This window comes from Kogia breviceps, chromosome 11 (assembly GCF_026419965.1).
Source record: "Kogia breviceps isolate mKogBre1 chromosome 11, mKogBre1 haplotype 1, whole genome shotgun sequence".
Classification (NCBI taxonomy): Eukaryota; Metazoa; Chordata; class Mammalia; order Artiodactyla; family Physeteridae; genus Kogia; species Kogia breviceps.
The window spans coordinates 58,416,948-58,433,990 of NC_081320.1; the positions used below are offsets into that span (position 1 = coordinate 58,416,948).

At 36.3% G+C, this 17,043-nt stretch overlaps 1 protein-coding gene across 3 annotated transcripts in view; it reads right to left on the bottom strand.

Annotated features, from left to right (window-relative positions):
• The window catches only part of C11H2orf73 (chromosome 11 C2orf73 homolog), a 30,507-nt gene that overhangs the window by 12,066 nt on the left and 1,398 nt on the right, over positions 1 to 17,043 (bottom strand). Inside the window, exons 2-3 of one of the 3 annotated variants that reach the window (XM_067007599.1) lie at positions 14,166 to 14,316; positions 7,938 to 8,091 (exon numbers count right to left, since the gene is read on the bottom strand). The exons of the other annotated variants lie outside the window; for them this stretch is intronic. Coding sequence (XP_066863700.1) covers positions 7,938 to 8,091; positions 14,166 to 14,316 — 305 coding nt within the window. The remainder of the gene's footprint in view (positions 1 to 7,937; positions 8,092 to 14,165; positions 14,317 to 17,043) is intronic. 3 annotated transcript variants of the gene reach the window in all.

Consider the following 17,043-nt stretch of genomic DNA (forward strand, 5'->3'; position numbering starts at 1 on the left):
ACATCTTCTTTATCCATTCATCTGTTGATGGACACTTAGGTTGCTTCCATATCCTGGCTATCGTAAATAGAGCTGCAATGAACAATTTTTTAATTGTTTGGGAAAGTCTTGATTGTCAGAGTTCTACATTTTCCTTGTTAGATATTTAAAGTGTTAAGAGGAAAACAGAATATAATTCAGTCAACAAATGTAGTTTAAAATATTAATGGAATTTAATTGACTATGTTTGTAAATAAGTCATTGTTAAGGAGTATTTCATTTGTTCAAGCTGAGTTAACTAAACATCAAAGAACAAGTGAAACTTACTACTCTAATATTATACAATATTTAAAAATTAAGGGCTTAAAGAAATATTTTTAAATTTATAATGTTAAAACTAGAATATTAATTATAAATAAATATAAATAACTCTTTCTGTATGCAAAGACCCCCATAGAACATAAAAAATCTTCTACTGAAACAAGTTACCTTCAAAGGATTAACAACTGGACTGCTTTCAGACCTGACATAACTATAGAATCCAGATGACAATGGAATAATACCTTCCTAGTGTAAAAGCTAAGTAACTATGAATCTAGAATTCTATACCCAGCTATACTTTCATCTATTAAAGAGTGAGGGCAATTTAAAGACCTTTTCAGACAAAGAAAAGTGAAGAGTTGGCCATTCCTAAACTCTCATGGAAAGGACTATTTAAAGACATTGAAGTAAGTTGTTACATTGGTGGCCCCAGAGAATCAGGCCTCCCAGTATTCGCATCCTTGTATAGTCCCTTTGTGAATGTACACTGGCCTTGTGATTAGCTTCAACCAATAGGATGAGGCAGAAGCAATACTATGCCAGTTCCATCTACTCTGCTGGAGAAACCACACGCAGAGACTAAACGGAGAAGGACAGGCCCAATCATTCTAGTGTCCCAGCTGAGTTCAGTTCCCAGATGACCTACCAACTAAATTCAGCCACTCAAGTGCCCACCAGCAAGAACAGCCAAAGAACTGCCCACCTGAGCCCAGCCCAGACTGCAGAATCATGAGCAAATAAAATTATTGTTTTAAGCAACTAAATGTTGGACTGACTTGATATGCAGATAACTAACAGACTTCAGAAGGAAGTCAATTAAATCAATTAAAATGAATCATCTTTTATATAGTGATCTAGAACCTCCCAGAATCTTGAAAATAATAACTTAAAAAAAATCTTCATAGGGACTAATAAAGGGGCAAGAAAGGTAATCTAAACTATTATAGAAAGAAGTTCCTTACCCAGACATTATACCTATTAAAAGTAGACATAACTACCATGTTCATTTACTCAAATATATGTGATTTTTAAAGAAGTCCACAATAGTGAAGATCATCTAAGTGGGAAAACATCAAAGAAGATATTCAAGTTCTTAGTGGTTACTCTACTTAAGAATTCAAATCGGACCCAAAATAATTACTTACAAGAAGCCTTGTTAGATGAGGCTTACAAAAAGTAAGCCAAAGTCTATGAAGAATGTTTGAAATCCACTCTCTGTTTCTTGGAAACTTCTAATTAAAATAGGAATTTTCCAAACAAGGATACACCAAACAAGTTGGCATCTAGCCATCTATATTTTATCAACAAAGCCAGGATTTATTCAAACACACAACTTGCTCCTCATATTGATGTGGATTTAGCAGCTTTTGTTTTGAGAAATTTTCTTAACTTTGCATTTGTATCTACTTAAAAAACATTCATCAGTATTATTTTTCTATTAGAAACCCCATTCTTCTAAGTAGTATTTATTTGCATCCTACATAAAAGGATTATTAATGTAAAAATAACAGTACAGATTTTCACAATACAGTGAAAAAGAGATTCTTGAATACAACTGTAGCAAGAAATCATTGTTATGTTATACCTTGATGCAAAAGAAGCAACACAAACTAAAACCTATTTTAGAAAAATATTTTTAGCACCATATCTGAATTCACAATTTTAAAGAATGTTAAAATATCAAGTAATTGATAAACAGCCAAAGTTTTATTTAAGTATGAAACACCTGCCTTAACCAATTAGGTCAGCTTTTCCAATTTATAAAGTTTTATTATATAAAACCAAAAGTGAACACTCATTCTTACAGGGACTCAGATATGATGGAGCATAGTTGTTTGTTGAAGTGACCATGGATGGCAGCCAGGAAACTGTGTGGTGGTACAAGACATAAAGGGCACTTTCATTATCAGTACAAGATGACATTGCTGAAATGCCAAAAACCAGGCGTAATTAAGTGGGCTGATGGAACAGAATGACTTTTGCTCTTAATGCATGTTTATATACACATTTTCTGTCTATATGCATATATGTACACACACAAATATATACATGAAAAGTCTGGCATACACAGACTAGTTGATATACATATTTTTAAATGTTACATAAAATATTTTCTTTTAAATATCATTCTCATGTAGTACCCAAACACCATCTAAAATATGAATAAATTGCAGGTTTATATTGTGGTGTGTATATTAGTTAAAATTACATTATGACTTTAATCTGTTGAATAATATGTAATCATCATTAAACTAATGAATAAATATTTGTTGAGTCTGGGCATAGTGGTAGGACCTGGAATATAATAATGATTTTGGCAATGAGAAATACCAGTAAAAGAACAGAGACAGAGAGAGAGGAAGAAGATAGTACAATGATAGTAAAGAAATTAAAAGGGCTTAAAGCCTTAAGGAAAAAAGAGAACTAAATGCGAGTAAAGATATTAACAAATTTGGAAGCTGGAAAGCAGACAGATAAGTGGCAATTGAGTTGAGTAGAGCCCAGTAAACTGGAAGCTAAGGGCTTGTGGAGGAGGAGCGGGGGGGTGAAAATCAAGCCAATTCATGCCACAGCCTTCCAGTGAGGCTCGGGAATTAGAGGCATCAGACACTTCTGAGGCAGGGAGCATGGGAAGTGGTACAAGTTGAAGCTGTAAACTGAAGAGTGTTTGAGAGACTCCCAGATTTTCTGTCCCCCCTCCAGGCAGAGGCTTGGAGGATTCCTTTAAGGGAAAATTGACAGACCTACAGACACTGATTATGGTTGTTCCCTTATGAAATGGCTGGGCCCTGCCTGATCATCCTGGAACAAAGCCTGTCTGTCTCATCTTCCACCACATCCCTTATTGAACTAGAGAAGAAACAACTGCTCCTTATGAGAAAGTACTGAGACCTGACCTTTTTTAACAAAAAAGTCAGTTAAGGCAAAGTATCATAGGAAATTATGTAAACCTTACTTATTTTCCTTTAACCAGTTCATTCACCAAAATTTTATTGAAGTGCAAAGGCATTTTCTTTGAGGAATTGTCCGTTGGTTGGAATTCCACTTTGTATTTCTTGCACAAATCACACCCCTAATGTATCCTTTTCATTTTCATTTCTTTAACACAGAATGGAAACTTAAGGATGCATTTGAAAGAAAATGAGTACAGTGTCTTTCAAGATTTAAAAAATTCACTCTAGCTCTTCTTTTATAGTTATTTTACCCATGCTTAATTAGCATTTTTAAAGTTAGTGATTAACCTTTTAGCAAGTCTTTGTAAAGTATTCAACTTTGAATGTTTTATAGAAACAACTGCTTTTTTTCTTACTCAGATTTTAATTTATAATGTGTAATTAAGTTATAGAAGTACAGTAACAAGTACACAGGCATAAATTGGTTCTGAAACAAGCATGACTTTCAGAGAGTATTCTCTACCTTCTTGGTCTGAGTTATGTGCCCCTTCTCTAAATCCCTATACCAAGCTATCAGGAGCAATAGGAGACTTAGGTAGATTTGGCAGGTCAAACAGGACTATGTAGGCCATGGCAAAGAATTTGAAATTTACTCTACAAACAGTGAGAAGTAGCTAAAGCCTCCAAAGGGGAAGAGTGATGTCATTCATGTTTTTAAAAGATCTGTCTGACGATGGTGTGGAAAACATTATGGAGGAGGAAGAAAGGAAGCAGGATAGTAGTGGTTTCACTACATTGGTAAGATAATTTGGGATAGAATTTGGAGATAGAGCTGTCAAGATGGATTGGCTGTAGAGGGTAGGGAGTTTTAGAATGACTTCTAGGTATCAAAACTTGAGCATCTGGGAGAATAGAAATGACATTAATTGAGATGGGGGGATAGGTTTGGATGGGGGAAATGAAATGTCCTATTCTAGCCATGTTAAGCTTGAAAAGGAAATTAGTTATCCAAGAAGAGATGTTAAGTAGTTGGTTGGATATGCAGGCTTGAAGCTCAGGAAAGAAGCCAGGGCTGGAGAGAGAAATTGGTACTTGTATTAATTCCTTTGACTTCAGCCTTAATCTTCTTTTCCGTGTTTCATCTATTTGGGTAGTCTCTCTTGAGGACTCGTATGTTAAATAGTGATATTAGCACCCTTCTTCCCTTCTACTTCCCATCTTCTGTCAACTGTATATTTATTTTTCTTCTTAAAGCTGATAACATAATTCTGATCTGTAACCATATTTAAATTTTCCATATTGTGTCTATAGAATGACGCTAAAAGTTAACTACTAAATAGCACTTACAATACAATTACATGAATTTTGTTCACTTAAGAGCCAAATGTTGTGCTAGGACTACATTTCTTTCTCACTAGGTCCAATGCCCAATGCCACTTAGGGGAAAAAAAAGGTTCTAGTGTACATGTCAAATAAATCCTCTTTTCTAGGTTAAAAATGATTTCCCCTGAGAACTTTGAAGACATTAACTCCATCGTGCTCTTCCATCCGTGTTGCTTGATTCCATATACTTGTTCCTTAGGTGGTGACTTAGTTTTCTTTTAATGGAAACTTCTGGAATCTTCTCTTTATAATTATTGTTTTGCAATTTCATAATGATGTATAGGTATGTATCTTTTTTCCCTTCATACTTAGAGACACTTAGTAGACCCTTTCAATGGCTCTTCTTTATGTTGGGAAACTATCTTATTATTTTTCTAGAGGCTGTGTAGAGTACTGGTTCTTTTTAGAGGTACTAGAGTCAGACTAAGTTCAAACACCAATTATGTATTTGCTGTGTAGCTTTGGGCAAATTATTTAAACTCTGTGCTTGCTTTCTCATCTGAAAAATGAGAGTATTAATAGTATTATTATACTATTATATGCCATAGGGTTGGTGTGAGAATTGAATGAGTAAACATTTAGAAAGTTCCATAAAGTACCTGGCAAATAGTATATGCTTAATAAATGTTATGTGTGGATATAATTATCTCGCCTTCATTTTTACTCTTTTCTGGAGCTCCAGAAAAGTTGGACCTCCAAGACAGATTCTCCATTTTGCTTTTATTCTCTCATATTTTCTAAGGTTTTGTTGTTGTTGTTGGTTTATGCTCTGTGATATTTCCTTGATTTTATCCTCCAGACCTAAAAACAATATAATTTGGCATAATTCTAATCTTTGGTTGTCCATTCATAAATTAAGAATAGGATAGGAGACCAGTTTGAAATACTAAACTAACTAGTGTGGTAACTGACGTCTAGCTGAGACAATGGGCTCTAGCATTTTTATTTTTTTATTTTATTTTTTTTGCGGTACGCGGGCCTCTCACTGTTGTGGCCTCTCCCGTTGCAGAGCACAGGCTCTGGACACGCAAGCTCAGCGGCCATGGCTCACGGGCCCAGCCGCTCGGTGGCTGTGGGATCTTCCCGGACCAGGGCACGAACCCATGTCCCCTGCATCAGCAGGCGGACTCTCAACTGCTGCGCCACCAGGGAAGCCCTAGCATTCTTAATGTTGGGAGAGGGTAGAGTGCTCATGACTGGAGCAGTTATTTAAGAAACAGACTTTCAAATAACCCTCTGATTCTCCCCTCCCCCATTTCTGTTATGCTTTGCTGCTGATTGAGCCTTCAGATACTTTTGTTTTGTTTTGTTTTGTTTCAGGCAGATTGGCTCTTCTTCACTGCATCTCCTTCTGTATGTATATTCTAGGCTATTGCTTCTTTGCTCTTTTTTATCCATCAACAGTCTTCCATTCCTTCTCAAAATCCAGAAAGCTCTTCCTTCCATTCTTTTCACCTTTATGGGTCCTTTATGGGTTGACTGCTTTGCTATCATTCAATAGAGTCTTGGGAGCCAGGGGATATAGACGTTTGTGCTCAGTCTACTATCTTGAATCAGAATTGGAAACGTTATTACCTTTCTAAAAGAGACGCCATTGTTATAGACTAGCTAATAGTTGGCCCTCCCTATTAACTACCACCCTTGAGGTGGAAATCATGTTAAATATGACCATTTTCTAATATCCTGACCTTCAATCTAGCTGCCCTTTGTATCCTTAACTAGACTGGCCAATCACAGAGGCCAGAAGGCTAAAACTGAGGGACTGTTGACGTCTAAAAGTAATCCTTCGCTGCCTACTGTTGTGTTCAGAAAATTTGATGTTTATCTCGTGAACTTTTGTATGGGGTGAAAACAGAGCGGGTATTCAATAAATACATCTTTGTTTGGACTTGATCCTGCACTTCTTTAAGACTTGCTAAAAATTCTACTCCTGCGGTAGAGATGAGTAGTACTGGGTTAAGAAACAAATACAACTTGAATAAATATGAAAGACCTAGATTATTATAATGACATTGTCAGGTAAAACAAATTTTAGATCTCAAAATGTATGAATACTGTATAGAACAGTATTTCCTAAATTATGTTTTGTGGGATACCAGTCATGTGAGATGATCTGAAAAAAGGTAAAGTTGTCAATATTGGGAAAACATAGCATTCTTTATTCCTCTTCTTGGAAATTCATTATGCTTATAATTAGAATAAGGGTTTTAAGAGTTCTGTAGTAAAAAAAAAACAACAAAACTGTTTAACTTTATAAATTCAGTTTTTCCAAAACTTATTTGACTTCCCCTGTTTTTTTGAGCAGTAGCTATAAACATCATAAAAACTAGTGCCCCTCATCAGAAAACCTACAAACAACAAATGCTGGAGAGGGTGTGGAGAAAAGGGAACACTCTTGCACTGTTATACAGCCACTATGGAAAACAGTATGGAGTTTCCTTAAAAAACTAAAATAGAATTACTATATGAGCCAGCAATCACACTACTGGGCATATACCCAGAGAAAACCATAATTCAAAAAGACACATGCACCCCAATGTTCATTGCAGCACTGTTTACAATAGCCAGGTCATGGAAGCAACCTAAATGCCCATCAACAGATGAAGGATAAAGAAGATGTGGTACATATATACAATGAAATATTACTCAGCCATAAAAGGGAACGAAATTGGGTCATTTGTAGAGACGTGGATGGATCTAGAGACTGTCATACAGAGTGAAGTCAGAAAGAGAAAAACAAATACTGTATATTAACACATAAATGTGGAACCTAGAAAAATGGCACAGATGAACTGGTTTGCAGGGCAGAAATAGAGACACAGATGTAGAGAACAAACGTATGGACCCCAAGGGGGTAAAGCAGGGTGGGGGGTGGAGGTGGTGGTGGGATGAATTGGGAGATTGGGATTGACATGTATACACTAATATGTATAAAATAGAGAACTAATAAGAACCTGCTGTATAAAAAAATAAATTAAATAAAGTTCAAAAATTCAAAAAAAACAACAAAAACCAGTGCCCCACAATGCGCACTTTGAAAAATACTGCCCTATAGTGTTGCCTAACAGTTATAATTTTTAAAGTTTGCTGGCAATAATGAGCAGAATGCTACTAAATTTCTGACTTGGAAGCTGGTGTTATCAATGAACATTACAATTTTTATTATGTTGTATTAAACATATTTGGAGCTAAGTTATCCACTAGCAAGGGATAAGGAACAAGCTTGTCAAGGGTTGCACTTGCTGCGTGTATATTTTCAACTCCTGTAGAGGACTAATTTTTCCCAGGAGGTGCAAGCACATATAATACATCTTAATTTGATAGCAGTAACCTGAGACAGTGGAGAACTGCTAACCTTACCTATTCCATAAGAAGGCTTTTGCAACTTGCTGTATTTGACTGGAGAAACAAATGGACATGTTGGTTTTTTAAAGTCACTCCTCTGGGTGCTCTTAGTGTCATAAGGTGGTTGGAAGGGATTTTCCAGTACTTTACCATGTGACCACCAGTCACCCTTCATGGAAAAAAAAATGGAAACACAAAATTGGATACTGTAGGACATTTTCATTTTCATGTGTTTGATGCTCAGTAATTTGATTCAACAAGTGGTTGGATTTTCTAGTACTGAAATAGAGTTCTGAAATCTAGGACTAAATATATTTTCACAAAGACTGTATTTCCTAAGAGGCACCTAAAAATGCATTATCATATAATTTTAGCTAAAATACAGCTGCTAATTTCTTAAACTACCTTCTATCAACAGATAGAATGGTAAAAATCAACAAAATAGTTTTGTTTCTATGTTTTATACTACCATTTACATATATAAATATGCGTATGTACACACATATGCATATATATACAGTAAAAATGATTCTATACTTTTCATTATGGCAATACAAATAATGTATTATCATCTAAGATGGTGGTTTTCAAAGTTTTTAGTCTATGACCCACACCATGAAATACATTTCATGTCATGCAAGAGCACCCACTGCATACATATACATAAAACTAGAGGTTTCACAAAACAATACTTATTCTTACTACACGCAGTGCACTTGGCTATTTTTCTATTATATTACTTTTCTATTTCATCTCATAATGCTGGTTGCAGTCCACATTGATTTATAACTCACTAATGATTCAGTTTGAGAAACTTTGTTCTAAGCAGAAATATCTCCAATGTTACTGAATTTCTGACAATAAAACCTAACTAAGTATGCAGGAAATGAAGATTCTTCATTAGCACGTTTGATCTTTTAGAAGTTCAGAAAGCAGTGAGGTGAATTGTTACTCAACTTAGTACTGACTAAAAGGAATTTTTTTAATCTGGTTGATCGGGTAGAAGAGAACCTTGGGAAAAGGGAACTTGACACCTCAGAGTCCTTGGATATTAGAGAATGAAAGTAACCTTGGGTATGTTCCAACACCTACCTGGGGCTTTAAGGGAAGAGATCAGCCTTTTAAAAGATCAACTATGATTGCATTGTGAGAGACTTTAAAATATGATTCAAGGTGGATAAATATGAGATTCTAATAAGTTAAATTCTGAAAATACAATTGAAGCTACATTGATATAAAAATAAGGAGGCATCTAAAGAAACTTGTGTGGCTACATAGGCAGTTAGCTTTCAACTGAGCTTAGTTTTCAAGGAGACAGGTGTGTGTACCAGCGGTGCACAAAATCAGATTCAAAGGAGAAACACTTTAATGGAGTCACCTTGTCAGGAGACTGTCAGGAAGCTTAGAAGAGATTCATGAAATATACCAAGCAGAAAAAATAGGGTGTTCTGTGGGAAAAAATTCTGTTGTAGCAAGAAATCAAGGCAAGGCTTAGAATTTGGAGAAGAGTACCCTGCTTAGAGCTGAAAGTCAGAGCTATTCAACTTTAGGTTCTTCATTAAGGGAAGTTATCTTCAAACTGAAAAAGATGGGATGGACATGAACCAAAGAGAGCACTAAGCCCTGCACAGATGAAGACAGAGTCAGAACTCACTTTGCAACTGGAAATGAGGGCCAGTTTCTAGGCCAACGACAACCTGTAACCAGGGGTAAAAATGAATGTTTGCAGAAATCAAAGAAATGTAGGAAGTGGGGAATTTTGGGGAGTAGGAAATATCAGCCAATGCCTCATTTTTCAGAATGGACTTAAAGGTGAATTATGTCTACTTGATGTAGATCCTAGGAATTCTAGAACATATCACTACACAGATGGTGTCTTCTCACTCTCTGGCTCAAAATAGTCACATCTTACTGTTGTCAGAGTGCCTGCTTCTTGCAGCTCTTCCCTACTCTGTGATTACCACGGTGCTTATTATGCTCCAAGGTCTAGGCCTTTTCTCACTTATTCTCATCACAATTCTATGAGGTGGGTACACACCCACTGTACAGATGAGAAAACTGCTGGGAGATAAAGTAACTTCCCCAAGGTATATCACTAACAGGTAGCAGAGGCTCCTCAATTCAGTCCATCATTTGTCTGTGCATGCCTCTAATTTCTGTGCTACATTGCTATAGGAAATCTGCTGTGGAAGGCAAAGCCAGATAAACACAAATTTATTTAAATTATTTCAAAAATAAAAATAAAGAGGCTCTAAGTAAATATCCTGAGAAATGCTCTATGACAAGGTTTTAAGGTGTACTCTTTATATCTTCTTTTGTTGATCTGAAACTTATTTTGCTAACATCCAAGTTACTGGAGAAGTGACTCTGGAATAAGTGAACCACGATGTCTGGTAGACTTCAGTTTTTTTCTTAAACAAGAGTGTAGTGCAAAAGCTACCTTAAAGCAGAGATGATTCACCTTTCAAGAAGACTTGAATTTAGAATTTTTACCAAAATGGTCTCTTTGGTTTCCCAAATACGTGTAAAGGAAATAATGAGCAGTTTTTCCTGAAGTGTGATTGATGACTTCAAGACCCTTATAGTTGGTGAGTGTTCTGATTAATGTTGTCAATTGGATGAATCTTCACTTCAGGAGAATGAAATCCTACAGTTGAAAAACTGTTGTGTTTATCTTTTCTATTTCTGGATAGTCTGCCCTATGCCTGAAAAGTCTGGTTCCTTCCTGGAAGAGAGTGTGTATGTACCCAGGCACATGTGCGTGTCTTTTTGATTCAAGCATTTGCTCAGAGAGATTATAAGACAAAAGGTAAAGGCAGAGGCTTATTTTTTTCCTTCACCTCACACCAAAGAGAAAGACTAAGAATAAAAATTTACTGCTCTGTGTACCATCACTTACATTGGATTGAGAGGTGCATGTGGAATTATTTACGATTAAATAAACCAAACTGGGAAAGGTCCTCTATGTTATTGCTTTGCCTAGGTTTTGGGGGTCAGACCACATCTTGCAGATTGTAGAGGGGCTTCTGCCTACAGAAAGAGTTGTTCCCAAAACTTTGCACCCAGAGAGAGGCTGAAGTCCTCCCTTCCAGCCCAAAGCCTGTCTCTTTTCCTGCCACAGGATGACCGTCACTGGGGCTCCATGGTAGGGAGGTGCCTGGTGATTCCTGATGACAAGGCTCCCTATAACCCCGTCTGCTGGAAGGCCTAAGAGCCATTGTGCTGTGGGCCCCTTAGCCACATTTGGAAACCCCCGTGAGGCACTCTCTATGTTATACTTCTGTCAGCGCTTTGCCTTCAGAAATGCATCAGTAAACATTACTTACTTCCATTCTTTGGGAATCTAAGGGAGAATCCTAGGGGAGCCAAGCTCTATGGCACCCTGGCCAAGATGGCTGCTGCTGCTTGTGGTGGTGTGGTGATCTGTGGACATCAAATTATACTTTATGGATTCCTAGGGAAATGTGGACTTTTGACAACACCTTACACATATAGAGGATCATATTTTTTTAGTAGAGCTCAGTGGCTTTAAAAATTTGTTGTCTTATAGCAAACACTAGAATTACACTGTATCTACGTTCCTCTCTGTTTTGTTGTGGACCAGAAAGAATGCTGAAAAATACCTCTTTTTAAGCAATTCATAATCACAATTCACAATAACAGTTATTCCTGCACTGTGTTCTGTGGAACACTGGTTCTGCAGCATATTAATAGGTGTTATATAAAAGAGGTTTCCATAGTTAAAGAAATTTGACAAATACTGAGTTAAACAAGTTAAACAAGTTTACCACAGGATTTCTCAAGAACCTTTATCTACTAATGTGAATTGTGAAGCTCTGAGAAGGGTGTATAAAAATACAGATTTTCCAAAACACATCTGACTTCAGAACTTTATTTTATTGAGCACATAGGCAAGGACTAGTGCTCCAAAAAAATACATTTTGGAAAATACTGACCCAGTATAATCTTTTTTGAAATATCCGTATTTACTAATATTTAAAAAGACAACCAAATTAGTTTTCATTGGAATAACTGAGCTAAAGCTCCTTTTTACTTCTTGTAGCACCACCAATTTTATGTCCCTATGTAGAACTGTATAATTGATTATTTCATTTAAAAATCTTGTAAATAAATAAAACCGACCAATCTGGTATTCTAAAGATATTATCTTAGCAAAATACATAAGACAACAGATATATGTCAATTGAAATATTTAGGCAACTTTATTTTCTTTACTCTTATTTTAAAGCCAGTGTTACTATAAGCCAGTTAATTTTTTTAAACCAAGCTAACCTTTAAAAAGAAAACTGTCATCTTAATTAAAAGAACAAAGGTCACAAATATGTGAAATGAGCATTCTTTATTACTCCTTGGGTACTTGGAAATGAGTACATTTAAGGGTTTTTTGTTGTTGTTGGAGGGGGTGGTTTAGTTTTGTTTAAATATGACCATTCCCTTCACTCCACACCCAATGTGAACACTTAGTCCTGTGATGCATCTTTGGTCTTTGTACCTCCTTGTTCAGCCCTCCTTGTTCAGCCACTGTGAACCTCTCTTACCTATCCTCTTACTTCATTTCAAACTCACTTTCACCACCTGTTTAAGGTCTTTGACTCATGGAGCTTTGAGCACTAATAAACAAAGATTCTACTGCTGCTATCACCCAGTCTTGTTGATAGAGCAGCTACTAACACTTCTGTACATTTATTTTTTTCAAGACACCTACAAAGTAGGAACAAGAGAAAATTAGATTTATTTTTAAATTTCTTTATGTTTCATATTTCTCTTCTCAAACCAGCGTCTTTTCCTTATGGGGTTCAGGATGGGTTAACAGTTTGGTTTAAACTTGGCCGTGAACTAGAGCTCAGGAGAGTCATTCATTAACTTTTGCAAGAATTATGAGGACTTCACTAACCTGGATTTCTGTACCACATTTATTTCCCCCAGAGGCATATTCTATCAATATCTTTTAAATCCTCAATAATTATTTGTTTATAAAACAAAAGAGCCTTAAAACTGCCCTTGTAAGGGTTTACTACATGATATTAAAGCATATTTGACTACAGGAATTTCTGCCCCCAAAAGCTCTCACATTCACACACAGGGCCATGGTGTGCTGTTTTGTGACAAGAACAGTTGATGTTATCAGTGTAAAGAGAGCTCACGAAAAGCAATCTCCATTTAAATGTTGAGTTAAATCACAACTACATCTAACCTTACACGGCAAAAGGGACTTTGCAGCTGTGATTAAGGATCTTAATAAGGAGAGATTATCCCAGATTCTCTTCTTCTGAGGACCCCAATATAATAACAAGGGTCCTCAGAAGAAGAAGGCAGGGAAGTCAGTGAAAGATTTGAAGATAGTGTGTTGCTGGCTTCAAAGAAGGGGCCATGAGCCAAGGCAGGCAACCTCTAGAAGGCGGAAAAGGCAAGGAAATGGATTCTTCCTTAGAGCCTCCTGAAGGAACCAGCTCTCCCAATAGACAATGAGATTGATTATGTACTTTTGAGCTTCAGAACTGTTGAGAATAAATTTGTGTTGCTTTAAGCCAGTGTTTAAGTTTGTGGTAATTTGTAACAGCAACACAGGAAATTAATACAATAAATTATACCTCAACAAACCTGATTCTAAAAAAAAGAATGGAATATATTTAATATGATAGTGAATAAAAGTGTGATTTGTCTAAACCAACAGTCCTGGATCAGAAACATGACTGTGACATTTGCTTACTATGTAATCTCAGGTATGTTAATTTACTATATTAGAGCATGCTATCATCTAAACTATTTCCAATAATACCTCCTAGAAGTTGTGCAGATTAAAGGATATAACTGATACAAAACACTTAGCTCATTCCTAGCACTTCATACACTTTCAATAAACGGTAGCTATTTTATAGAAAGTATCTGAATTACTCAGTATCATGGGAAATTTTTATATTATCTGTCACAAATACAATATTAGAGATTTCTTCAATAACCCCTCCTACCCGCAAGCACTGCTGAGTGACTATAATCTGACCCGATCTAGAAAAACAATTATTTGGATTCCTTCCCTATATATACAGTTTGTATGCAAAATTATCAGTGAAGATACTTCCAGCTTACTGCTTTTAACTATTGGATTATAAAAAATATTAGTCTGAGATCTGTCACATCCTTTAAGTAGTCTGTGACAAAATTATCCTGCAAAACACTTCTGAATCTAAATCCATATTTGTAAATAATGAACATCAATCCAACCTGATCATCTGGCTCGTTTTTGGGATCTATGTAGGGAACTGGTTCATTGCATGTTCTTACATTTGTGTGAATGAATTTAGCATAATATACATGTCCTCTCCCAATACATGGTTTTGAATGTTGAATACTTTTTCCAGGCTTGGAATGCTGTCTGAAAAACAGAATTAAATAGTATATCATTTATCCAATGAGCATTTCAGTGCTGAGTCATAATTACATAAAGTTAGATTTAAATATATTTCAAGTGTCAAGACAATTTAGGCTTTATTAATAACTGTTAGGAGCTGGTATAATTAAAATTTGGGAGGGTATCCTCTCATTTGAAATTATATAAAAGATAAAGAGATTTGTGTTAATAGTGATTATTTATTACCATATACCAATGTAGTGTACAGATTCATTTGCTTGGAGTTAAGAAATAGTGGTGATTTGATCATTCTTACAAATTCTGTTTACAGTATTTATTCGTGTGCCTAAGTTACATGCTAATCTTAACTCATCTTCTTTAAGAGTTAGTTACCTAGTATATTTAGCTTTCTGGACAAGGATAACTATTTAATTTTAAAGGCTCACCTGGCAAACTTATAAAAGCTACCAAATGAGAACTATTATTTATTCAGGAAAAGACCACTATGCAGACATCAGAACAGCTAATTTAATTTCATCGTTTTTTGCTTCTAATAACTACCCTGGAACAAAAATAAAAATTATTGAAATTTTTAAATGTTAAAAAATATTTTAAAAGGAATCGTTTATGATTTTTTTCTCCTTTTAAATAAGGAGTAATAGGAGTATTTTTAAATTTTGCATACTTGAAAAGTAAAGGTAAGAACAAAATATTTGAATTTAGATTCTTTTTACATAGAAATTTTAAAAAATCAAAGTCCCGACCCATGGAAGGTGAGTGAATAAGATTCGAAGTTTATAGAGAAAGTGATTAGTTCTGTTTAGCCTTGTCCATGGCCCTACCTTACTTCAAACCAAAGCAGGTCCATCTCTTCTACCCCATGTCATTTTTTTCAATTAAAAGCCTCCAGTGGCTTTCCTCTGCATTTATGATAAAACACTTCCTCCTTATCGCACTTCTGAGGCCCTGTGTAACCCTGCTCCAGCTAATCTCTTCAACCACTCAAGCCTCTCTCCCTTCCCTTCTCCAGCCAGCCTGCCTACTTCCAGTTCCTGGAAGACACCAGTCTCCTCTCCCCTCAGGGCATCTGCTCTTCCCCAGCTCCCTGAACAGCTGGCTCATTACCATTTAGGTCTCAGCTGAAGTCATCTCCTCAGAAACTTTTCCTAGATTTCCCCCTCCCCACTGCATGTATTCTCTGTTTTAGTACTTCGTTCATTTCTTTCATAACACAAACTACGGTTTATCATTTATGTACCTTTTTGTTTACGTGTTCTAGTAAGCACTACAAATAATCCTGTACAAGCCAATAAGTTCCATTAAGGTGACGATCGCGTTTCATTCATCATTATGTACCCAACATCCAGACAAGTGTCCTGATTGTTGCAGGTAAACAGATTGCCATTATACTATTTACACATTCCTGGTGAATCTGCTGGACTAGTTTTTCACTCTGGCTTTGTGTTAGCTATACACACCCAACCCTCATCCAAAACACACACGACATTCAGTACCCTTGGATTCCAGTTCTCTGCACCCCAGCAGAAGTTGCTCTCTGCAAAGGATTTGGAAAAAATGATTACTGGTAAAGTGTAAATTACTTTGAAAGTTTTTCTGTTATCTTTCCAGAGATGAATTTATTTAAAGGCCTTAATTGATTTATCACTGTAGACTTCTGGCATCAGTTTCTTCCATCTGCTTCTCATAGTTGTAACCCAATGATAATTTTGTACTAGAATCAGGCCTTAAGGAAAGGACCATAGCTATCTGTTCACATACTGATGCATTCATGTGATGAAGGATTTGTGGTGTGAGTGGCTACAGACTGACTCATAAATGTGAAATATAGGCTTCTGTAGTAATCTCTTACTAGAAGGAAAGCACAGTTAAAAATACTAATGGGCTTTGAAATAAGTCAGACCTGGGTTGGACTCCCAGCTCTGCCATTTACTATCTGAGCCTTGGTTTCCAATCCTTTGCATGATAAGGACAATAATACCTATTGTGAGACATGTGAGAATAACATTAAATAATTCATTCTTTCAATAAATATTTATTGAGCTATGTGTCCAGTGCTGTTTGAGGCACTGAGGATAGAGGAGTAACAAAAGAAACAGAGCCTACATTCTAGTGGGGTAAGGCAGTTGAGAAATAAAAAGCAAAATATATAGTTTGTTAGATGGTGTTAAGTACTAAGGACAAAATTAAAGCAGGGAATAGGGGAAAGAAGTGCATGTATATGGGAGGTAGGTGGCATTTTTAGATAAGGTGGAGGCTGAGTTATGAAGGTGGCAACTGAAAAAAGACAGGAGAGAGGGGAGAGAGCTAAGTGGATATCTAAGGAAGCACATTCCAGCAGAGGGAAGTGTAAATGCCAAAGCTTGGAAGCAGAAGCACCTGACCTCGGGACGGTGCTTCTCCAAGCGTAGTTCCTGGAGTAGCAGCCCTGCCATCAGTTTTCAGCTTGTTAGAAATACATAGTCACAGGTCCCATTCCCAACCTACTAAATCATTATCTCTGGGGCAGGGTCCCAGAAAACTGTTTTAACCAGCTCTCTAGGTGTTAAAATTTGAGAACCACTGTTTTAGTGACAAAAATACAGGTTTGGAAGCACATACCCCTGGATCCACACCATAACAAGCTGTAACAAGCTGCTTGATTTACTAGTTCTCAAAATTTAAGGTACATCAGAATCACCTGGAGGTCTTGTTAAAACTCAATTATCATGCCCTTCTTCTAGAGTTTCTGAT